At 43.1% G+C, this 25378-nt stretch overlaps 1 protein-coding gene across 2 annotated transcripts in view; it reads right to left on the minus strand.

The window, feature by feature from the left end:
* The window catches only part of LOC111836153 (multiple epidermal growth factor-like domains protein 9), a 49835-nt gene extending 24751 nt beyond the window's left edge, over positions 1-25084 (minus strand). The window contains exons 1-3 of one of the 2 annotated variants that reach the window (XM_072714888.1): positions 24406-25083; positions 8426-8464; positions 3821-4022 (exon numbers count right to left, since the gene is read on the minus strand). In XM_072714888.1, the coding sequence (XP_072570989.1) occupies positions 3821-4022; positions 8426-8464; positions 24406-24832 (668 nt within the window). In that variant the 5' untranslated portion in view covers positions 24833-25083. Of the gene's footprint in view, positions 1-3820; positions 4023-8425; positions 8465-24405 lie in introns of both variants that reach the window. The other variant, XM_023797170.2, reaches the window with a different exon arrangement.
* Between the last annotated feature and the right edge of the window lie 294 nt (positions 25085-25378).

The following is a 25378-nucleotide window of genomic DNA, read 5'->3' on the forward strand; positions in this document are numbered from 1 at the left end:
AGGGGCTTATGTTGTCCTTGCATACAAGGCTGTGCAATACGACAGTTATTTTATTTTATTTTCCGGGATCACTAGATTCTGATTGTGAATTTGGCTTTAAATGAATAAAAGGTATTTGTTACACACCATGTTTTTCTTTTAGTTTTTTTTAACTCTTTTGTTTGAAATGGAAAAAATCTAGCTGCTATCTAAAAAAAAAAAAAAGGTTCGACTATCAGTCGACTACGGCAAAATCGAACGAATCAGATTCGACTATGAAAATCCTTAGTCGAAAACAACCCTAGTACAAATCACTCCTTATTTTTGTGGATATGATTTTACACAAAACAAATAAAAATACATATTTGTGGATAGTGATGTATTTGTGATTTTCTTCCCTAAAGATCACCTGCAGTATATGGAGCCCCTAAAAGGTCTGGGTGGGAAAATATATATTTTTTTTAAAAAGTTCCCTCTCAACAGTTTTGAGTTCCCTTGCAATATACTTTTCCGTTACTAATAATAACTGTACCATGTCCATTTAACCCCGCAGTACTTTTCTGTTACTAATAATAACTGTACTATGTCTATTTAAAGTACATTTAAAGTAAAAGTAGAATTAATGGACTAAAGTATGAACCTAAACCATGCACACTTATCCAGTTAGGTTTGCTTTAAGCATTAAACTATGGGGGACAATGCACACCATGTAACTTTCATACATGCATTTTTATACATATTTATTAATAATTACACTATGTCTATTCACCATCAGTGACTTTAAACAAGACAGCTGGTGAAAGGTGAAATGCAAACACAAACATTTAAATATTAATTAAAATTAACCCATAAAGAAATCTGGGATACCAAGGGGTGTTGCTTGCTTTTGCTGAAAGATACTACAGCCAGAAAACTGTGTGTCATAGTTAAGGTTTAAGCCCAAACCCACTTTCGGGTATATACCCCTGGAATTATTGCTTGATGATGTATGTGGGGAGCTTTATGTGCAGTTTTCTGGATGTAATATCTTATAGTTTAATGCTTAAAGCACACTTTACAAGACATGTCTGTATTACTTAGGTTTATCCATGTTATCACGTTGCAGTAAATTTATAGCAAGTGGGCAAGTGCAGCGGAATCGCAAAACTATTGCCAATGAACACAAAACAATTAAAATATTTTCCCAAACAGACCTCCTAGGGGCTCTGTAGAGGTACAAATTGGGCAAAAATCAGCAAATCAACAGGAGGGAAGTCACAACTAACGTGATCCACAAATAGACAGACCCTGATCCACTAATCGGCAAAACACGTTTCACATGTATGAATCGATCTGTATTTTTGTGGATATGATGTTACACAACACAAATTAAAAAGCACATATTTGTGGACGGTTAAAAATTTGTGGATCTTAATACATATTTTTAGATGATTATTTATAACCCACTGAAGACAAAGTCCAATAAAAGCTTCCATAAAAGTGCCACATCCCATGTGGTAGCATTTTACCTTGCGAACTGTCATCCAAATGATGAAAAAATGATGCTGTAAACAGTGTATTATGCGACACCACAAAATAAACGATAGAGCATAATATGAAACTAAAGATGTTTTTATTTTGTTATCCTGTATAATCATCATATCGCATAGCCCAAGCCAAAACTGTATAGGGGCGCGGTGCTTTCATGATGGCTGGTATCTCATAAGCCAGAGAATGACAGCACCAGTAAAGAGGGAGATAAGGAATGTTCAGCTCTGCAACTAAAGCCCACGATGGCAGCAGGAAGCCTGGGCCTGGGCCCATAAAGACCAAGCTGTCTTGTTGCTAAGTGATTGCCATATTTCCACTGAGGAACAGCGCTCCATTGAAACGTAGCACTAAAGTCATGTGCTAAAGCCTCCACTCTTGACTAGCGCGCCACAAGAAACGACCAAATCTACGACCAGTCTACTTCTAGGTCTTGAAGAAGCATTTACCCAGACCTTCTCTGCCCTTACACTGACATTCTTGCAAACCATGCTGGGAAAATTAAGCTTTTATATTTTGATGGTTCCCGGGACAGCAACCTGCGGGTACCAAAGGAAATGCCACACTGACACATGTAATCACACCGCTCTGGACTAGTTAGATGCTGTAGTATGAGAAAACAGGTGGTGCTATCCAGCTCTACAGAGGGTTAGGGGTGAACAGCATGAAATACAAGCAGTGAGGAAACGAAGACGCAGGACACCAATGAAGAAATGACTGAAAAAGGGAAACTGTTTGCAGCAGGCTTTCTAAGCAGCTACATTCTTCAGGGAAAGCGACATGCAAAAAATACCGCCGCTATTTTTAATGAGTACGCAACCTGCCTCTCTCCCTCCTGCTTTTCTGTCCAGCCCCAAAGAGACAAGCCTTGATGTTTTCACTGCTTACGACAATGGAGCTGCAAAGGAAGTGACACTTGGGCCCCGCAGGAGGCTGGCTCAGCTACCCGACCTGCTTCTAGCCGCGGTATCAGAACAGAACCTGCACATCAGCAGATGAGGTCAGGAACAGAGCTTGACTCTCCGAAAAACAGGGCGACACAACCGCACACACTACCAGCATGGCTCTTAAGAGAGGACAGCTCTCAGGAGAAGACAAAATGTACATTCTCCTGTTTTCCCCGCTGTCGTTTCTGTGTCTGGGCCTGGATGTCACAGCCGTGCATCAGCAGATGGCCTAACCTTCAGAGGAACAAGATGTTGACTCACTCCTGAGTGGCGCATGCAGGTAAAACACATGAAAAAAGTACCAGAGGTGGTTACTCTAGGGGTTTGTGCAAAATGGAGTACTCTGCTGCAGGCTCATGACCCTACAGGGCAGGTCAAAGCAACAGGGCCAAAGAATAACCTGTGATTAGATCTACATATTGTGGAAAGAAAGACATGTCACAGCCAGGGGAGCAAGCAGAACCCAGAATTCAGCAGGCTAGAGTGTTCAGTGACTCCTCCCCCACCCCCCAACCACAAACACACACCAGAGAAGCTAGTCATAAATGCACAACAATTACAAGACTTCCTGGGGAGAGAGGGGGTTTGAGGGCTTACACCTGTTTCTTTTAAAATGCAACGTAATAGCGAAAAATACCACAAATATTTATGCTTTTTCATACAAGTGAGTTTCATATCACAGTCTGGCCAGTACAAATGCACCTGAAGACAAGGAACAGACTTGACTCCATTCTCTAAAAAGGAAACAGCCAAGGTGTGATATTTCTGTGCCTCCAGCAGGAGGCGTAGTGGTTAATGAGTCCCATATCTTCAGTTGGGCCCAAGACTATTGTATCATATTGCAAGTGTACACGTATACAAGACTGAACAATTGTTTTGCAGAGAGATGCATATCCTAATGGTTACTGGTTTGAGTAATGGCATTTTTCCTTTACCCTTTAGCAAACTATTCAGCTTGAACTGCAGCATCAAGCACTCATCTGTACAGCAAAAACATTGAAGTATATTTATGTTTACAGCCTGAAATACAAACAGATGACACTGACATGCAGGAAAGCTCCAGGTTCCATAGTGTACTAATAATTTGTATTTCTTTAGTAAAATGCATTGAAGCTTGTGCATGAAGGATCCCCTTGGGGGTCAGAGGGCATCTGTTGTGTTTAACAGGAAATATTTGTGTGTAGTAATGCGACTGTATGTGTTCCTTATTAAGATGCACCCGGATACCACTCAGAATGAAAGACGGAAACGCCGTGTGTAAGTCAAAAGTGTACGGTGCTAGTCGCAAGCAATCAGTAAAGTTCAGCCAAATTTACTTTGGTATTATTGTGTGTTTGTGTTAGAGTAGAACACATCAGCATCCTTACCTGTCACACCGGTGGTCCACAGCACCGAAGGAGTCACATGCACAGGGCAGGCAGCCCGTGGAGCCGTTGTTGAAGTGGCCGTCCTCACACATGTCACACTGGGTCCCGGCGTACCCTGGCAGACAGGCACACTGACCCGTGTCCTGGTCGCAATCATCTGGGTCTAGAGCCCCCTCGCCACTGCAGTTACAGGGGACCTCGACTAGGGAGGGAAGGAGGGGGAGAGAGAGAGAGAGAGGAGAGATGGAGTGAGTAACCTGGGGGTAGACGAGTAGGCAGGATGGAGATGAAGGAGCTAGCCTTCGATTCAGGATCAAATCCCAAAGAGACACGCACTCAATAGCACAGCCCCTCCTGGGACTGGACCCAGTCTCTCCTCAACTACAGGCACATCTGGGTGGTATCGAGTTCCCCATCACTGCCAGAGGCTTTGTTGTTTCACTTTCTGTGGTGGTGATCTGGTATCAATTACCCTGTTAAATCCATGCACGGAACTGTACACCCTGAGAGTAGGGGTGTAATAATACATCAATTTGTATTGATATATCGATTCAATGGCAAACGATCCAATGCATCGACGTGACTGCATAAATATGGATGCAAGATTTTTTTTTCTTCCCCTCGCCGGTTCCTGTATTGTTTTCATGATACACTCAGACCTACACTTGGCCTATACTCCTACAATGCAGGTGGCAGTAGCATAACCTATAGGTGGCAGCATGCAATGGCACCTACAATTGTGGCCAAAAGTTTACATACACTTGTAAAGAACATAATATCATGGCTCTCGAGTTTCCCGTTATTTCTACAACTCTGATTTTTCTCTAATAGAGTGATTGGAAGAGATACTTATTTGTCACAAAAAACATTCATGAAGTTTGGTTCTTTTATGACTTTATTATGGCTTAACAGAAAAAAGTGATCACATCTGCTGGGTCAAAAATATACATACAGCAACATGAATTAGCAATTTTGGTGACTTAGAAAGTTGTGTCAGTGAAATGAGCTTCATAGAATGGCCTCTTAACTTCTTGTGAGTGATTATGAGTGACTTCAGCTAGTGACTTCTCTGAGGCCATTTAAGTAGGGCTCATTGGATACAAACGCCCACAAACGCTACAATGGGAAAGTCAAAGGAGCTCAGCATGGATCTGAAAAAGCGAATTATTGACTTGAACAAGTCAGGAAAGTCACTTGGAGCCATTTCAAAGCAGCTGCAGGTCCCAAGAGCAACAGTGCAAACAATTGTTTGTAAGTATAAAGTGTATGGCACTGTTTTGTCACTGCCACGATCCGGAAGAAAACGCAAGCTATCACCTGCTGCTGAGAGAAAATTGGTCAGGAGGGTGAAGAGTCAACTGAGAACCACCAAAAAGCAGATCTGCCAAGAATTAGAAGCTGCTGGAACACAGGTGTCATTGTCCACAGTCAAGCGTGTTTTGCATCTCCATGGACTGAGAGGCTGCCGTGCAAGAAGGAAGCCCTTGCTCCAAAAGCGGCACCTTAAGGCTCGACTGAAGTTTGCTGCTGATCACATGGACAAAGATAAGACCTTCTGGAGGAAAGTTCTCTGGTCAGACGAAACAAAAATCGAGCTTTTTGGCCACAATGCCCAGCAATATGTTTGGAGGAGAAAAGGTGAGGCCTTTAACCCCAAGAACACCATGCCTACCATCAAGCACGGTGGTGGTAGTATTATGCTGTGGGGCTGTTTTGCTGCCAATGGAACTGGTGCTTTACAGAGAGTAAATGGGATAATGAAGATGGAGGATTACCTTCAAATTCTTCAACATAACCTAAAATCATCAGCCCGAAGGTTTGGTCTTGGGCACAGTTGGGTGTTCCAACAGGACAATGACCCCAAACACACATCAAAAGTGGTAAAGGAATGGCTAAATCAGGCTAGAATTAGGGTTTTAGAATGGCCTCCCCAAAGTCCTGACTTAAACCCCATTGAAAACATGTGGACAATGCTGAAGAAACAAGTCCATGTCAGAAAGCCATCAAATTTAACTGAACTGCACCAATTCTGTCAAGAGGAGTGGTCAAAGATTCAACCAGAAGCTTGCCAGAAGCTTGTGGATGGCTACCAAAAGCACCTAATTGAAGTGAAAATGGCTAAGGGACATGTAACCAAATATTAGCACTGCTGTATGTATATTTTTGACCCAGCAGATGTGATCACTTTTTTACTTAACCCATAATAAAGTCATAAAAGAACCAAACTTCATGAATGTTTTTTGTGACAAAGAAGTATCTGTTCCAATCACTCTATCAGAGAAAAATCAGAGTTGTAGAAATAACGGGAAACTCAAGAGAGCCATGATATAATGTTCTTTACAAGAGTATGTAAACTTTTGGCCACAACTGTATGTGTTTCACTCAGTGGTATTTTGGGTATTAGAACAATGCAGGAGGAAGGGAGTAGCAGTGAAGTATTACACTTGTATTAGGATGAATTTCCGGACAACTACGGTGCCTAGAATTAATCATTGTCCTGTTACTGTCATACATATGAGGTGATTGAGGTGTGGATTGATTCTGATTGTGTATGGACTGATCATCCTGAGATTCAGATACGTTGTCCATGATTCACCTATATTATTATTGTATTAAGGTTAGACTGCAAAAGCATGTTTTTTTCCCCTCTCTGATCACTTATATAACTTGTTTTTCACAAATGACTTGTTTCTCATGAAAAAAGTATCCTTGTTCTTATGTGAAAGAATCCTCATTCTGGGATGCTTACTAGAGGTCGACCGATGTATCGGTTTTGCCGATTAATCGGCACCGATAGTTGATTCCCGGAACTATCGGTTATCGGCAAAAATCCACGCCGATAGTTTTTCCGGGTTGCGTCAGAGCTGAAGCGGCTGAGAACGGTCCGTTGTCCTTATACAGTGCGAGAGCCAACATATATATCTATGGCAAGAGCCGCCTCTATAGGCGAAAATCGCTGTAAAGCACATGCTTTTGTTTTGACACGTGATACTGTTAGTTGCAAGGAGAGCGCAAGCTGCCTGGAGAGAGCGCAGTGCACGGACAACGCTGACACTTCAAATGCACGTTTAAAACACAGACAGCGAAAAGGTATGTATACAGTACACTACAGTACATGTTTTCATCTCAATATAAAGTAATTCATTTGTTGATTAGATTCTGCATTGGAGAAAGAACAGCAGTATGTTTGTCGACAAGGCTGAGAGGACGCTAACATTAGCAGTACATCAAGCGGTTAAAATAATGTGGCAAAAATACACGCAAGTCCGACCCAAATGTTTAATGTCATGATTGTTACCATCAGGAATGCATTCGATTTCAGTTCTTTTTATCTTCAGGCACAGGGTGCGATTTGCCGGGGGGATGGGGGGATCCGACTGGAGCGCTTCGAAACAGTGAATCTTTTTGCGACGCAGTGTTTTACTGATTCGGAGTTTCAAAAAGCTCTGTTGATACTTTGCTCACCTTCTCTATATAATATATTTGTTGTTTGAAATGAAATCATTACTATTATAGGCCTAACTTACGATGTTTTTATTAAATTTGTTATCACGTAATACAGCTCCCTTCGTATTAAAAACATTTCATGACGTGAAACTCATTATCTGGTTCTTGCCTAAAAAGACGGGTATATAATGAGCGTTGTTAACAGATTACACAAACAGTTTGGTCAACCTCTGCCTATGGAGAGAGAAAAAAGTTTTCAAAATAGAAGCAAATATAGTGGGAGACTACACATATAATATACATTTATATAATTAATATTATATATAATTATAATATTATATAATTATATAATTATTATTATAATTCATTTTGTATGTAACTTTTTTTTTATTTGGAGTGTTACTTTTTCTTTCAGTTTGAAAGCATGTCTTTAATTTACCTCAATATTTATTAATATATTCATATTTATGTCATATAGCACATTTTCATGATTCAGTACTGTTTTTTTGTTTGGTTTTTGTAATAAAGTTTAGTACTATTTTACATGTAGTGTTGTGTTTTAATTTAGTTTTTTTTTTTTTAATCCAGTATCCATTTTAAAAACTATCGGTTAATTAATCGGTTATCGGCAAGTACGGACCAACCTAGCTATCGGTATCGGTAAAATTCAATATCGGTCGACCTCTAATGCTTACCCTATTCAAGGACGTTTCCCCGGGTTTTGGAGGGACTGGCTGAAGACAGGGAAAGGTGTTGCTCAATATGTTCTGTACATCATTGGTCAGTGTATGAGACACCTGCCTTATCTTCATGGGAAGGGAAAGCATTGCTCAAGGATACTCGTCTACAGTTTTGGGAACTGCACCTAGTTGGTCAGTGTGTGTAGAATGCTTACCCCCATCCTCAGGAGGAGGGGGGATACATTGATTATAGAAACTTGTTTTGTCACTTCCAATTGAAACTGCAGGCAGCATTACTCGGACAAAATTGGAAATTTGAGAACGCATTGCCTGAGGGGAGGGGTGAGTCTGGCCAGCTCGTCCCCTGCCCACATGTAATGCCCAAAATTTAGTATAAAGGAAGGGGGAGATCTCAGTGTTGGTTGGAGTTCAGCCGTGGGGTAGAGCATGCATCACCTGGCACTTTCTCGGGACTTACGTGTTGGTCTCCTGCCAGGACTGAAACGGGCTCCCCAGTCTAAGAGTGAGGGCAGGTGAAGACGGCACGTCCGAGGAGGGAGAGAAAGAGAGAGAGAGAGAGATGGAGTGAGTAACCTGGGGGTAGACGAGTAGGCAGGATGGAGATGAAGGAATGAAGGAGCTAGCCTTCGATTCAGGATCAAATCAAAAAAGGGGATAGAAGTAATTTGTCAAACTATAGGCCAATCAGTCTAACTTGTATAACTGGTAAAGTTATGGAGGCTATAATCAAAGAGAAAATGGTAGATTACCTGGACTCAAATAACATTTTGAGGGATAGCCAGCATGGATTTAGGAGAGGTAGATCCTGTTTAACAAATCTGTTGGAGTTTTTTGAGGAAGCTACTCAGGAAGTTGATAATAAGAAGGCCTATGATGTCATCTACTTAGATTTCCAAAAGGCTTTTGATGTTGTTCCCCACAAGAGGCTCTCACTTAAACTCAAAGCGACAGGTATTTTAGGAACTGTAGCGACCTGGATTGATAACTGGTTAACGGATAGGAAGCAGCGAGTAGTTATAAGAGGCTCAATGTCACAGTGGGCCTGCGTTCATAGTGGGGTACCGCAGGGTTCAATTTTAGGACCACTTTTGTTCCTAATTTACATAAATGATATAGACACCAATATATACAGTAAACTGGTGAAATTTGCAGATGACACCAAGGTGGGTGGTGTAGCAGATACTGAACTAGCGGCTCAGCAGCTACAGCGGGATCTTAATTTAATTAGTGACTGGGCTGACACCTGGCAGATGAAATTTAACATAGACAAATGTAAGGTACTCCATGTAGGGAGCAGAAATATAAAGTACAGGTATTTTATGGGACCTACTGAAATAAAGGTAGCTGATTATGAGAAAGACCTTGGTGTGTATGTTGATGCTTCCATGTCTCATTCTCGCCATTGCGGGGAAGCAATAAAAAAGGTCAATAGGATGTTGGGGTATATCTCCAGGTGTGTGGAGTTTAAGTCAAGGGAGGTAATGCTAAGATTATACAATTCCTTGGTGAGACCTCACCTAGAATATTGTGTACAGGTTTGGTCACCATATCTTAAAAAGGACATAGCGGCCTTAGAAAAGGTGCAGCGTAGGGCCACAAGAATGATTCCTGGTCTTAGAGGAATGTCATACGAGGAAAGGTTATTTGAGCTAAATCTGTTCAGCCTCAAGCAAAGGAGACTGAGGGGGGACATGATCCAGGTCTATAAGATTCTAACAGGTTTGGATGCTGTTCAACCGAATAGTTACTTCAACATTAGTTCAAATACAAGAACTCGTGGCCATAGGTGGAAATTAGCGGGAGAACATTTCAAACTGGATTTAAGAAAGCACTTCTTTACACAGCGTGTAGTATGGAATAGTCTTTCTGATAACGTAGTGCAAGCTGAATCCTTGGGTTCCTTTAAATCAGAGCTAAATAAGATTTTAACAACTCTGAGCTATTAGTTAAGTTCTCCCTAAGCGAGCTCGATGGGCCGAATGGCCTCCTCTCGTTTGTATAGTTCTTATGTTCTTATGAGTGTGAATAGCTTTGCAGTGTCAATGTGTTGATTCAATCAATTATCACAATAACTATAATATCCATCTGCATTAGATAGTACTTGTGATACAGTACTTGTGTTATTTTGTTTTACTTGTAATAAATAGTTTTAGAAGCGAACAGAGGCTACTTAGAAGTGTGCCTGTTTGTTCCTTCAAGAGCCCTACATCCACCTCAAATCATTTTAAAACACCACTCTCCAGTCAGGAATAAATCCTGGGTGTGGAAGTATTTTGGTTTCCGAAAGATTAATGGACAGATAGACAGAAATATTACCATTTGCAGAAAACGTAAGACCGAAATTAGAAACTCAGGCAATACTTTGAACTTGTTGGCCCACCTGAAAAGGCGCCATGGCATTGAAGCTGGTGCCCCTGACAAGCAGGGCCGCCGAGAGAAAATCCGGGCCCGGTATGAAGAAGGTGGGCGGGCCCTTATACAAAATTCTACACGCATAGAATGAACAGGTGAGAAAACTCGTTGATAGTCACTTTCACAAGTTTTTGTGCATTGACCGCTGCCAAATACCCTGTGACCCACGTGCCTTTTTAATTTTGAAACTAAACAGACTTGCAAAATTTTAAAAAAGGCAATAAAAAAAATTAATGAATTAAATAAATGTTAAAATTACAGTCATCCCGCCTATCGCGGAAGTTACGTTCCAGGCCCATCAGCGAAAGGTGAAAATTAGGGGTGCACCGATCGATCGGCGCACCGATCGATCGGCCTCGATCACGTTAATTTGAGGGGATCAGAAATCGACCATATTCCCATGAGATCCACCGATCTTAGTTATATGCTTTTAACTCTTTGGGGTCGAGTATGTCGTCGACGACATCGCGTACTTTTCGCGTCTATTTCAGTTTATAAATATCTCGCTGAAATCTAAATGTATAATCATGAAAAAAACGCTGGCTAAATCCGTAATCTGTCTTCTTTTCAAAACGTCCATTGTCGGAAGTATTAAAGTTTTAAAAATTAGGTTAAATCGGCAAAAAAGTTAACCATGTCATCTTACTTTGTTTTACCTACATCGGGGGCGTGTAGTACCGCTCTCACCCGAAGATCGCTATTCACATTCTAAATAGCCGCATTAGCGCGTATTCAAATCGCATTCGCATGGTAATTTGATTAACAGCGCAACGGTGAAACGCGATCCAGATACATCCCCTTCAGCGCCATAAAAGGGGGTTGGGGACGTGGCCAGGTGACAATGGCTCATTCATACACATGAAAGTTGCTACATATTCAATGAAAGGAGCCAGAAATAGTTACATGAGTTAGGTTTTTCTTATTTATTTATCCAAATTAATGTTGCATCTACACCATTTAGTCATCTTCATGTAGCCAAGACTTTGGTGATCAGATATCTGGGATCAAAACAAACTGCCAGCATTGCTTACTATGTACTTTTATAATGTTTCTGCAAGTGTTCCAAACTGCATTTTGCAATGTCTATACTTTGAATGTCAAATCACAAACTTAACAAAAATCTGACATATTTACAATATATATTAAAATAAAGATGAGTGTAATGGCAAAACAAATATATAAGAAATAATTTATTTGCCATGAATTAAGTGTGATGAAATGTGTGATCATGCCCCAGTCAGTGAAAGTGTGTTTCCTACCCCTAGGCCCCAGAGGGTTAAATCAGCCTTTTCTCCCATTCCCGAGAGAGGTGCAGTGCAGGCTGCCTCCCTCCCTATTTTTTGGACAAGTGTGTCATAACAGCTATATATATATATATTTTTTACAAAATTAGAGAAATTAAAGTCTGGAAGAAAAAATATGATTTTGTAGTTCAAACAGCAATGCTCATTTATATGTTCGTTTATATTTGAGGACACTACCTCATGTTTTGTGAGTATTCATATCAATTTACTCAATAAAAATGGAAACATTGAAGTAACTGTCTTTTAGTTATGAAAGAAACAAGATCGGCAAAAAAAAAAATCGAGATCGGCAGGTAAGGTTGCCTAAGGATCGGTGATCGTTGATCGGCCAGAAAACTGCAATCGGTGCACCCCTAGTGAAAATCCACGATATAGAAAAACCATATAAATAAACATTTTTGTATATATAGTTTAAGCCTTAGAATACCCCTCCCACACACTTTAAACACATGTAAACTTATTAAAACACACATTGTAAACACATATGATATGTGGATGTCGGGCTAAGGATATGAGTAACATAATAATTATAATAATAATAATAATAATATGTAATACATATGTATATTTAGTTATGTTATAGTTATTATAAATTATAATACGTATTGTTGTAACAAACTTGTCTAGCACGCGTAGTGACAAATGAAAACCATATGTACATTTCGTTATGAATTGCGACTCTGCATGTCTACGTATTCCTGTACGTAGCAGTATGTTTTTTGATTTACTAGTATATTGCTTAAATGTTACGTATGTTAGTTATTATAAATAATATTGTTCCAAAGTTTTTGTCTAGCACACGTAGTGTCTGCTGAAAACCGTATGCTTTGTTATGAAAAGGCTGCAAAATACACTACATGTAGGATGTACTTATTGAATTTTTACTCCATTTTTATTTATATAAATTACATTGTTATTAATAGTTTAGCATAGAAAAAATGCTTATTTCAACGTAAAATGTTGTCAAAAACCCAAACTATCACTATAAAACCGCAGATTTCCGCGATAGAAAATTACATATGTTCCACAGAAAAATCCGCGATACAGCGGGGGCGCAATAGCTGAACCGCAGTATAGCTGGAGATCACTGAATAATAAAAATTATGGGACGCGTTAGGCTTCATGGGCCCCCTTGTTCTTCACAGGCCCCGGAGCGATGTACCGGCTGCACCCCCCTCTCCTTGGGCCTGCTGACAAGAAAGAGGACTCTACACCCCTGCTGACCACATATTTTACAGAAAAACTGACCAACACTTCAAAAAGAGCGATAAGTATTACAAGTGCGATCTCTTATTTCATTTGCAAAGAGGCCATACAGTGTAGTGGAAAACAATAAAATGATAAAATGCACATTTAGCCTTTTTAATTCATTGAAATGTAAAGAATTGTGTGAAATTTCATCATTTAGACTACTAACCCCAGTATTGAACTGAATCGAATCGTATCGTATGCTGGGAATTTCTATGGTATCCAAAAAAAAAACAAAAAATGAACTGTTGGCTTAAGGAATTAATATTGTATCGTATCGTGAGGAAAGCTGTGATTTACACCCCTACCTGAGAGACCGACTGTCACATGCGAGACGGCTCATTAAATATCGAAGGGGGTGTCGCTGTCATCGCCACAGTGTGGAGGGGAGAGCTGATTTTCAATCACTGTCCCTCATGAGCTAGCCTGCGTTTCCATCTAAAACTGGTACATGACATCAGCTGACCCTCGGAAGGGTAAAAACAGCTTTTAAAACACCATCTCAGACCAATAGAGGCAACCAGATAACAGCATAAAGGATCAGTGTCTTGGCCTGAAACTTCTCTCGGCCCCGCGGGGCCCGGCTGCATCCATACCGCTTGACACGGCACATATAGCATCCATTTCCGCAGCATTTTAAAAGCCGGGACAAATCAAACCAGGAAAGATCAAACACAGAAGCTGCCAGCTCTGATCCCAACAGACAACTGTGTCACCCGCCCCCTGGTCTCTAACCTATGCCTTCTTCGGAAGCTGGAGCATGCGGCCAGTCTGGACACAGCTGCTCTGTCATGCCCTGGTACACACAGCTGTTCTGGATAACGGACATAAAACAAATGAACACACGCACCAAAGGTTTCCAGATGCTAATTAAGGCTACTGTGCTAAACGATCCCAAGGAACGCGCAGCCAAGATTCTAATCAAAGAAGCTATTTGAAGTTAAACAATGGGTGGAATGATCATTTACTGTCACTCAACCAACAAACATCTTTGGCACCAATTGAATTAAACCAAGCAGTGACTGACAGCAATAAATGTTTCAGTCTCATAAAGCCAATCAAGCTCCTTGCACATTTGGGATGACCCTCCTAGTTAAGACTGCGGCCCTTTTCCATCTCACAGCTACATCTCGTGGCATCTTCATTGGCTTTTATCAATCTTTGTTCATCCCACAGACCTCAACTGACCTCTGAAAGGATCTGGCCGTGGTGAGCGGCTCCTCTGGCACATTATTTAGGCTCTTCCAGGGATGGAAAGCGGGACAGGGTGAGTATTTTTAACCTGCTGTCCACCCCCCTACATCAGGGAGATGGTACAACTCGCACATTAAGTAGTGACCTTGAGGACAGTCTGAGTACACAAACAGAGTGCTCAAAAAGGAAGTGTGCCCACCGCTGATTTTCTAACAGACAGACACACCTGAGAGCAAACCATGATGTAGGACAGAGAAGGGGGTGAGGAGATGGGGTAAAAGGACAGGGAGCAGAATTTGGTGGAAATAAGCTTCACTCTCATCCATTGCCAAAGTCATACCTTCACGTCAGCTGGCATTTTCTCCCATCGTGTTATTTTGTTGGAAATAGAAGAGTCCTTGAAATAAAAGTACCTAGTCTGAACTTCACAGATGCAGATGACCGTTAACATACCATCGGCACCTCGCCTCTAGCTATGGCGATGTGGGACTGCTGACAGTGGCTGACAAAGCAGTTCTCCTGTTACACAAATCCGCTCGTGCTGAGAGTTTAATCATGGCTAAACTTAAGATCTTTGACCCCTTGTTAAAAGCAAACTCAGAGGAACAGAATCAGGCCTTGTTGGGGGCGGGGGGTGGAATTTAAAGGGTACAGCCAGCCATGTGGCCAGTTTTAATTCACTACCACTTGTGACCAGGGGCTAACCTGGTCATATTTACATCAAAACACCCTGTAACACCCTCCCCAGGCTTTGACCGCGATGGACGCACGTTGAGAGTCTATGCGGCACAAAGGCAGCATGGACAGGCGAGAATCTGTCTTCCTATTACCATAAGTCACATTACCATAAGTCACACAAGTTTTATCCTAACCCATCTGTTCTTTATCCAATAGTTAGTTTAGAGTAGAGATGCACCGATACCGATATTCGGATCGGTATCGGCGCCGATCCAGACCTATTTGACGGATCGGGAATCGGCCATGCGTGACCGATCCACGTCCTATACTTACTTATTTAGTTTTTGGCAATCAATCGCACGACAGCTCTTTCCCATTTTACATGTGTGTTTTTGCGGAATTCAAATCGAACGCTATCACTGCCCCTAAGTCTTTTTTGCTACTCAGTGGGTGTGAGTACAGTGACTTCCGCCTGCTGTGAGGTCATGCGCATACCCTTCGCAGTACGAGGAGCGTAAGATAAGACGTGACGATCTGGGAGTATTTTAGGCTTTTAACAGAAACCGGAAGCACAGCGTTTTGCAATCTATGTAAAATAAGGTTTTGAGGTGGGAATAGCGTTTAATGGAAAATCCCAACTGCGAGACAAAACAAAGCAATGGATGATTTGGGAGTCGCTAACTTAATTGGACTGTTTTGCGAACTCGTTGCTTGAGATACAAGAGGGGCTGCCATCGCAACAAAAGTGTAACTGCGCTGATGCCAATGGGAGAAAAACTGTTAAAATTTTAAGCATTCGCCACTTGTGTATATTTGCTTTGAAGATATTCATATTGAACTGCAAATGCCTCAAAAACGCTTAAAACAAATGAGGTGGAACAGTACGTTATGTATGTTTGTAGTAGCCTAATTACATATTTTTTGTCATACATTTTTCCATCTGTATTTACTAGCTTAAAAAAAATAATATGTAAAGTATAACAAAGTAAAAAGAGCTCTTGTATCGGAATCTGTATCGGTATCGGCAGTTGTGTATCGAAATCGGATCGGAACTGAAAAAACGTGGATCGCCCATCTCTAGTTTAGAGTGGCTGTTTCCCTCTGCTGAGAATAAGCAGGGCTAACTTAAAATACTAAAACCAGGATTAAATCACTGCTGTGCAATCACACCCTATCTTTATTTATTCTACTTAGTCACTTTATTTGACTGTGATCATACACATAGGTAATGGGCTGCCCATACTGGAGTTGGTGCAGCTTTCATCACCGGTGCCAAGAGTAGTATGAAGTGTTAGCACAACATGAATGCGAGATAGAGCAACAAGGGTTGGCTGTATTGTCAGGGGTATTCCTGGCCAGCTTCCTGCGCCAGTTTGTCATGTCTGTTTCAGTTCACAACGCACTCTGTGTCATCTTACTGGACCGTGGATCTGAGACACAATAACTCTCAGTGGTCATACCAGACCCAAACGATGAGGCCATAGCAACCCCAGGCAGAAAAACCCATTTATGAGCCATTATCATTCACCAGTACAGACAGAAGCCCCTGAGGCAGGCCATCCTACAGTCGAAGAATTGCCATGTTTCTTCATGACAAATTGAGGTTTTGACCAATGCAGACAAAATCAGCCAGCATCCAGAGATAACAGGCGAACTGATGGTGCAGCATTTCATTTAAGTTCAAAACCAGTGTATTAAAGTGACAAAGATGTCATCCACTTTCCTTGATGTGGGCCGAGGGAGTGAGGCTGGATATGGAAAGGTTCACTTTACTCAAAGAAGGTCTTGGTTTCCATGGGGGCAGGATGTTCAAAATAGGATATGACAGCCCCAGTCCACTATTCTTCTGAATCTGTCAGATTTCTTCATACTGTAGTTCACTTGACCACACCTTGTGACCAACTGTGTTTTACCACAATCAAGTTAGCCAATCACAACAGATCATGTCAGTGGCCATCAGCATGTCATTGATCCAAAGGTACTATGCTTCATAATGTAGATTCACATACTTGCTTAAAAGGCACCATGTTCCTAACTAGATGCCCTGGGTCATCGTACAGTAGGGCCATTAATGTGGAACATTTTGCCAGGTTCTGCAGTAACATTCTGGCCACTCCATGCACAAGATACATGCAGAATAATACAACGTTGCCATACATCAACAACAGTCAAAATATCCAGTGCAAAATCACACTCAGTTGGAAGTGCAAAATCTTACAGTACAACCTTCCATTGAATAATAAACAAGTGCTGGTTGCAAACCCAGCCCTCAACAGCCACACTGACTGCTGCTAACCATGTGAGTGTACGGTAACCAGCTTGTTGAGGAAAAAAAATATATGGCTTCTGCCCTCTGGTGCATCCTAGTGTGCGGTGATTGTACATTCCTTGCATTCCTATTCAGGAAGTGCCAACTTGATCTTTCCAACCATCTCCCCCAGCAGCAAGTAGGACTAGAAAGTGCCACATTAAATACTGGGAAGACCTGCAGAAGTCAGGTCAGGCCACAGCTGTGGCTAATCCTATGAAACCTCGGCAGATCAATTCTAATGGCATGAGTCTTCGGAGAGCTGGATTATTCTGCTCTTCTATTACATCCATTAGTCTACAAACACCCTGACTGAGGAAGGGGAGAGGGAGAGAGAGGTAGGCTCCACCAGGCTCTTGCGGGCCTCCATTCCAAGAAGACCTTAAGATAGAAATGGGGATAGGGAGGCCCCCAAAGCTGCCATTAGCCCACTTTAAAGATAAAGGAAAAAAAGAAAAATAATGAACATTATTATTGCAAAATTCGGGGCTGGTTGCAAGCTACCACAGAACTGGCTCGATCCGAATGGAGCTGAGTCCAGGCATCACAAGTACAGAATGCTTAATGGTGGTCAGCAGGTACAGTACATCATTTAGGGCCTGCTGTTAGCGACTCACGTACAGCCTGTACAGTGACGGTCAATAATCACCCAGGCAGGGACATGAAGGCATCTTAGACCTCTTTGTCTTCATGGATATAAATGGAATGTTGGGGGGGGGGGGGGGGACACAAAAGAGTAACAGTAGTCGGCAACAACTCTGAGGCACCCCCATCCAAAATACTTTTCAAGCTACACAAGGACATTGACATAATAGCCAGCTCGCAGAGTGAGGACGAGGGGCAGACACTGTGGCCGTCCCCAAGGTACCAATGGGGGGGGGCTTGTTGGACATCATGAAAGCCTGGCCTGTGCGCTTGGTGCCCCGCCCCCATTACAGTGCCTTTCGTACCATGGAAACTTGGCAGGCCTGTGAAGAATTAGCTGGATGAGGTGGGCATCATAATCAGGCCTGTGGCTGGGGACTGAACATTAGCTACTTTTTCAGATCTTTCATCTTCTTGGCCCACAACACTGGAGTAAAATGCCATTCTTTTAAATGCACAACACTGCGACGATTCAATCAACGAATCAATCAACATTTTAAAACAACATTTAAAACAATACATCTCATAAATAAATACGTAAATCTCTTGGAAGGGGATTTAAATGATACCCTGCCTTTGAGAACAGCCCATGTAATTCAGTAAGTCAGCATGGCTGTAAATTACTTTTACTGACTGCTGGATGTTTACCGTCACAGACACATACATGCTTGCCGTTATGTACTTGCATGTACTAGCCTGTAAATTAACTCGACAGTGACTCAGTAAGGGACCGGTGGATTTTCCGCCTCATTGGACACCAGATTGTTTCTCGCTTCTGCTTTTTGGTACCAAGCATAATTCTAACACCGCCTAATGTCACAGGTGGGTAATCTGAAGCTGGGAGAGGGGGGACCAGCACAGGTTTCTGGGAGCAGAGCCAGACAAGTCAACATAACACCATCAGAGGTCACACTGTACTCGACGTGTAGAAGGAGAGGGTGTGTTAAGCTGTCCGCATGGTGTCTGCCTCTCCAATGTCTGCAGGGACGGCGTCACACATCGGCCAAACACACACATCCCTGACTGTCCTGGTGTGAACCCAGTGACTGAACAACAAATGAAAGAAAACTAAAACTACACTCCTACAACCATCAGCTCCTTGGTCACAAGTTTCATCACTTCACTCGTTTCCCTTTTCTAGGACGAGGAGGGTAAGTGCACTGAGAGGGAGGAAGAAAACCCCATCCTGTTGCTGGTTGGGGGCCGGCACAGTGCCATCCAATCTTGTCCCCACATATTGGTTGTCTGGGTAACCATGCCCTGGCTCAAGTGCTTGGCTGCTGAGTGTGTGTTGGCATCATAAGTGCTCACTCCAACAGCTGCCAATGGGAGACACATAACTCCCCCAAAACCCGCCTGGTCAGAAAAGCGACAGGCTCCCCTCAGGATTATTATAATTTCAGGTGCTGTGTACAAATACGCTCATTGGCCAGTTCATTATGTACACCGACTCGTTAATGCAAACAGCAAATCACGTGCCTCTGATTGCATGCATATAGTGCACAGTCAGGGACAGAAAGTTCACTGACTGTTTGGTTAAGAATAAGAACATTTCATTGATTTTAAACGTGGTATTGCTGTTGGTGCCAGATGTGGTGGATCCAGCATCTCAGAAACAACCACTTTATTGGGATTTTCACACCACAGTGTCTAGACTTTACAGCAAGGGGATCCTTCCTAGTACTACACAGGGGTACCTAACAAACTAAATCAAATGAACTGCGTAACCAGCATGGGGGTTTAAAAAGAGCAACAAGGTATAACAATCTGAAGTTATTGAATTGTTACAACATGTCATGTTAGATAAAAGCACCATTGCGTAAGTGTTACAGTGCTGGGGCAAGAATGAAACATGTAAAATAACCAATGGAGGGGGAGGGGGAGAGACTAGCAGAGAAGGAAAAAACCGCCTCCACTGGCAGCAAAAATATCAAACTCCAAACAAATGGACATCAAACAAAAACAGTGAGAGAGATAGATACCAATCCCACCCTGGATAGAAGGACCAGCACCCAGAAGCTTGCAGCCTGTACCCTCGCCCTGCCTAAAAGTAAACACTGTGTTCTCCCCTCCCCACTCTGAGCAGCTTCCTCCAGGTATCCAGAAATACACACCCCTGGTCCCACCCAACCAAACCCCTGGCCACACCCCTGGCCACACCCCTGGCCACACCCCTGGCCACACCTGACTGATGTTCCCTGTACTTGCTTATATGCATACTGTATATTGCAGGGACATCAGCTGGACCTTGATTCCAAATCCAGGCCTTGTTTTCACTTCTCCCAGGCAGTTAACTTAATAATTATTAATTCTGATTGGCCACAGAAGCTTCACACCCAGCTCACAAGTAAAGGAAGGCTGGAAAATCAGTAGTGCTCGCCCCTTGAGGACCGTGATTTGAATGGCCCTGGTATATGGGCCCCACCCCTATTCTCCTAAACGTTTGTACGATTTGCATGCTCAAGTTCTCACCACTCTTAATACATACTGTGGTGAGGTAGGTGTTTGTATCCACCCTTAATGATATTATTACTGTGCAAGGGAACAACAAATCACACGGTGGACAATCTAATGACACATTATTGGCATGCCCCGTTACATACAAGTATGTAACATACAAGTGTGTGCGTGTTGTGCCAATACCCCCCATGTTCCTGTGTAGAAGTGGAGCCTGAAAACTTCTTTTACCAATCAGACTTTTTGTTTCTGTTCCTGTCAGTTTTCAAAATGAAAGAATCTCCAAGAGATCCCGAGAGTCAGAGTGTGCTTGACTACAACAAACCACAATGTAGCGTATAGTTCAGTTACAGTAGCAGTCTTGAAACATTCTTGATTCATATTACATATTTATTGCTTGGGGGGAGGGAATTCTTGCAGTGGGTGGTGATATTTCATAGTACAGAACTACAGATGCCCTTTGCTATTTGCACTAGGAACAAAACATAACTACATCTAAGTTAGTACTAATACCCCACCACTTCCCAAAATTATGTTTCTAATGAGTTTTTGGACACCATGTGGGGTAGATTTGTATATAAAAAAATCAGTCTTCCTATGAGACAGAGCAAGCACACTGCATCGCAACAACACTGACAATCCTAATGGAAAGACCTAAATGCTACAAGGTACATGTTTACTATCCAGCCAGAGGGCTGGCTAATGAACGGCAAGGCTACCAAAGTCACACAAAGACAGGGCTGTGGAGTCGGAGTCGGAGACAATTTTGGGTACCTGGAGTCGGAGTCGGCAAAAAGTTAACCGACTCCGACTCCTACTAAATTTAAATGGGAATTAAAAAAGTAAGTTGAAATGTCCCAATTCACAAACAGTCATAATGAACTACTTCTCTGCTGTAAGAATAAAGCCCAATGCATGCAGTGCATAATGTTACCACAAAACGAACATGTCAAGTAACCATGAAGCATGCTTTTCATTGACTGTTTGCGTCACTATATGGGATGTAATGCACAGGTAAGGTGTGGCACCGCTTTCCATTGTGTCGTGTTCCACTGTTACAGGGAACTGTGAACCTAGCCTAAAGCCCCCCATACATTTACAGATACACTGCCGATTTTTCGGCCGTTCAACGAGTCATCACGCGTCAAACGCCTGAAAAATCATCTGGTGTGTTCTCAGCTCCGTCGGCTCCCCTTCGCTATGCGCTACCCTTGAAACCTTGTTTTCATTGTGTTTGTCTTTAATCTGGCATTATAGTAGAGTGTTGGCTTCCTAGCCAGTAGTTCTGTGGTGAAATGACATGTATGTTGCCTTCCTTTCCTTCAATGGATGTAGAAAATACATTAGCATAGTATATACATACAGAGGAGTCGGAGTCGGGGAGTCGGAGTCGGAAGATTTAGAAACTGAGGAGTCGGAGTCGGAGCATTTATCTACCGACTCCACAGCCCTGCACAAAGACACACGGCATTATGGGATACAAAGGCTGGGTCCCCACTCCAATTTCTACTCGTAATGACCGCCCAACATTATCATGCTAGCAGTTAGCCTCACAGGTCTCACAACCTAAGGCTGTTAACTATATGCAGCCGGACACGGGGACTCCAGGCCCATTATCCATCAGAGCTGATGGATAGGCATTTTGAACTTTCCAGGCTGGTTAACCAGCAAACTAGGTATCTCTGCCCAAGCAGCCATCAAACAACACAGCTTTGACAATAAATGAATTGGCTTTGAATAAACGAATAAAATGTAACACACTCATAATATTTTTAGCACTCAAAACATTTTCACTGTAGACCCAGCAGATTTTTAAGGCTCAAATGACCACAGGTGCCGAGCATGGGAAAACTCGTCCCAGCCACTCACATCGGCAAGAATGAAGACTGGTTTGAAAGTGAGGCTGCTTGAAGGAGACTGGCACAGCACCCAGCACCTATGGGCCCTGCACTGGTCCCAGATGACACAGCCTGTCGGATACACTGCCAGTTGAAATAGGTAAAACACATGCTGTTGGCTCAAAGTTCCACAACAGGTTCTTCCATTGTACCCTTTGAGTAAGATGATTAACCTGAATTAACTCCAACAAAATAATCAACATGCTTTAAGCGGCTTTAAAGATTTCAGATTAGGGACCATATTCAGTATAAATGTGGGGTACAGCATGCCTTCCTTATGAAGAAGCCTGACTCTTACTCATTGACACCCCTTGCTGTACGTTAGTGGCCCTTAAGGAATTTTGTGACTTTGTGAAAAGTATGCTGAATGCTCCAGAGTACCACGGAGAACCTAATAATCTCTTGCTAAACACCTAGAGCCTTGGCATTTGTAGGTACTGACCCACCTTGAGCCTTAGACACGGTATAGATCAGGGCTCTTCAAATCTTGACCTCAATTCCAAATCCAGGCATTGTTTTCTGTTCTACCAGGTAGTAAGTTGAATAATCACTGATTCTGATCGGGCACCGAGACTTCATACCTGGCTCACAGGTAAAGGAAGGCTGGAAAATTTGAATAGTCCTGGTATAGTCGTATATTGGTTTCTTTATAAACTTCATTCCGGCACAAGATGCTTTTGGTTCATTTCTTAGCTGGTCCATTGTCAGGAAACTCACAGCCTACAGTCTGTCCAGATGGATGAGCACCTCACTAAAAGCAAGTGTCTCTCCATGATACTATATCCCGCTTGCTCAGAAGGACAAATGCGAAACCAAACAGCCAAAAGAGGGGTGTTGGCCTTTACGTTAAATGGAGGACTTGGAGGACTTTGCATAAGTGCAGTACACAGATGGCTATTATTACAGACGGTCAGCAAAATGTTTTGCATTGGCATGGACCGCACCAACTTGAAGAGCTGTGAATTGGATAGCAGGGCACTAAGGGGACCTCAGCTCAAGTCAAGATAGTGACATAGGGGAGAGTGAGACAAAGTGGCAGGTAGCAATAGAGATGGTGGGTGGGGATGGATTTATCAGGGACTGAGTGGGAATGTTATACTAAAAAAACATTAGCCACTTAGCAGCCAGAGACTACAAATTAGGCTCCATGCAGAGATCCAGAAGAAGATGGGTGTTCCAGACTGGGGTGCTAAGTGCACCTGCATTTAATGTTTTAGGACAAAATACGTTTTATAACAAGACAAGTCAGGAATAGTCTGTGAGCCTCGCTCAGCGGCGGAACTGCAGTCAACATCGGAAATACCGTCCACATCCATCAAGCCAACAGCCTTTGTTCCCCATTGTTTAAACTCCACAGCGCTGCCACGGCAGCTGCTCAGAACTTGACATTTCAGCAGGTGAGCACTTTCACATGCTAAATAACATTAATAACACAATTGTTTCTGACCCAACCGTCATCCCCACGCAGCTGAAAATTAAATAATTACCACCGGGGTAAAAACAGGCACGGCAGTGAGCACGCCTGTAGTCCGCGAAGGAGGTATCTCTGCCCAAGCAGCCATCAAACAACACAGCTTTGCCGCACACCGCCCCCCAGCACCACCCGGATGCTCGTAGCCAAGCGCTCCGCGGCGCTCGCCTAGGAAATCTCGTTTCCCGCAAGGCTCGCTAAAGCCACCGTAGAAATCTGACCTTACATGCGATTCCCACGCAATCACCAGGGATCAAGGAAACACCTCAATTCCGAGGCCAAAAGGAGGTAAAGAATGAATTTCACCCCAAATATCTCCTACTAATAAAATTAATAAGTAAAACATTAAAAACAATACTTGATGAAAATTACATCCATCGACTGCAAGTAAGAAAAAAGCATGCGACCAAAATGGTGCAGACTACTGGACAACAATAATAATACTAATGCATTCAAGATAGAACACTGAAGTTGGACGTGGAGGCCAGCACCTGCCGATCTCCTACACGGGTATTGTGTGTTTCTCTCCTAATGGTCTGGACATGGTCGCTTCACATCCAGAAGCGCTCCGGTTTATGTCTGTAAGCAGTATTACGGCATTCCGCGTCCCCAAAAGCCAGGGACATCCGAAAACCCTCACAATGGACACTTACCAGCTGCCGTCTGACAGATGAAAAGAATAAATACTTGAACGCAACAATCTAGCGATGCATCCGAGTCAAATGCGAAAAATACACGCCAGTGACGTCGGTTTTGCAGTGGTTTGATTTAGAAAATGTTTTCATGCAATCGAGGGGTTCACGCACCGGGCTAAGGGCTCACCTTGTCGGCTCTTTGTGCTGAAAGCGGCGCTTTTTAGGGAAGCCGCATTTGCCGTAATGTCGGGGGCCGCTTCCGTCGCCGGAGTGGTGATAGCGGACGACGCAACAGATGGGGATCTGGCGACAGGGCTGCGGGCTAATTCCGACTTGCTTGTTATTTTTGTAGCCGCCTCAGGTACTCCCGGAGCTGCAGCTGTGGAGGGCGCACCGCCAGTATCGGGCCCGGCCGATCGCAGGAGCGCCGCCAACTCCACCCCAACTTTGTCCTCCGGTAGATGATTAAGCATGGTGGCGTTGATCAGCGCGGACGGCGAGCGGGGGCTCCTTCCAGCAGGCGCCTCATGTGATGCGCTCGGACCCGGTGCCGCCTGCGCTGCCCCGGCACTGCAAAAGAACAGAGCCAGCTCCACGACCAGAAACAGGGTCATCCTCAAAGGTGGGGTGGGCGCTTCGTGCTGCTGTTTTCAGCCCCTGTGCATCGCCCATCGGACGCGCTTCACGATGCTGAGCCGCGGAGAGTCTAGTTGACAGGCGAATCGTCCTGCAGAGCTCCACAGTGGAGGTGCTTTTCAGTTAGGAAAGGCGATACCAATACCTGCGACGCCGGGAATGACAGCTCCACCCCGCTCCGCTGAGCGTACCCACAGTCGGCTCCGCCCAACGCCCATGATTGACGTTAGTTTTGACCAATCACAGGGCTTGGGAAGGGCCGCTACACACCATGCGTTTTCCATCAAATCCATTCAGCAGTAGGACATGTGGTTAGTCTGACTGGTTACCCTGCTAATTATGCACGAAAAACATAGTTTAATGACGAAAGAAACGTATTACATACAAAAATTACGCAGCGTTCTTATAATTTATTGTATTAAAAATATAAAGTGCCCTTCTTAATTGGGCAGTTAGTCTAATATACAAATCACACCAGATCATGTAATAGGCTATTTCATTTTTTTCCGCCATAAGCTTCTCTT

Source organism: Paramormyrops kingsleyae, chromosome 7 (genome assembly GCF_048594095.1).
Source record: "Paramormyrops kingsleyae isolate MSU_618 chromosome 7, PKINGS_0.4, whole genome shotgun sequence".
In the NCBI taxonomy this organism is placed as follows: domain Eukaryota; kingdom Metazoa; phylum Chordata; class Actinopteri; order Osteoglossiformes; family Mormyridae; genus Paramormyrops; species Paramormyrops kingsleyae.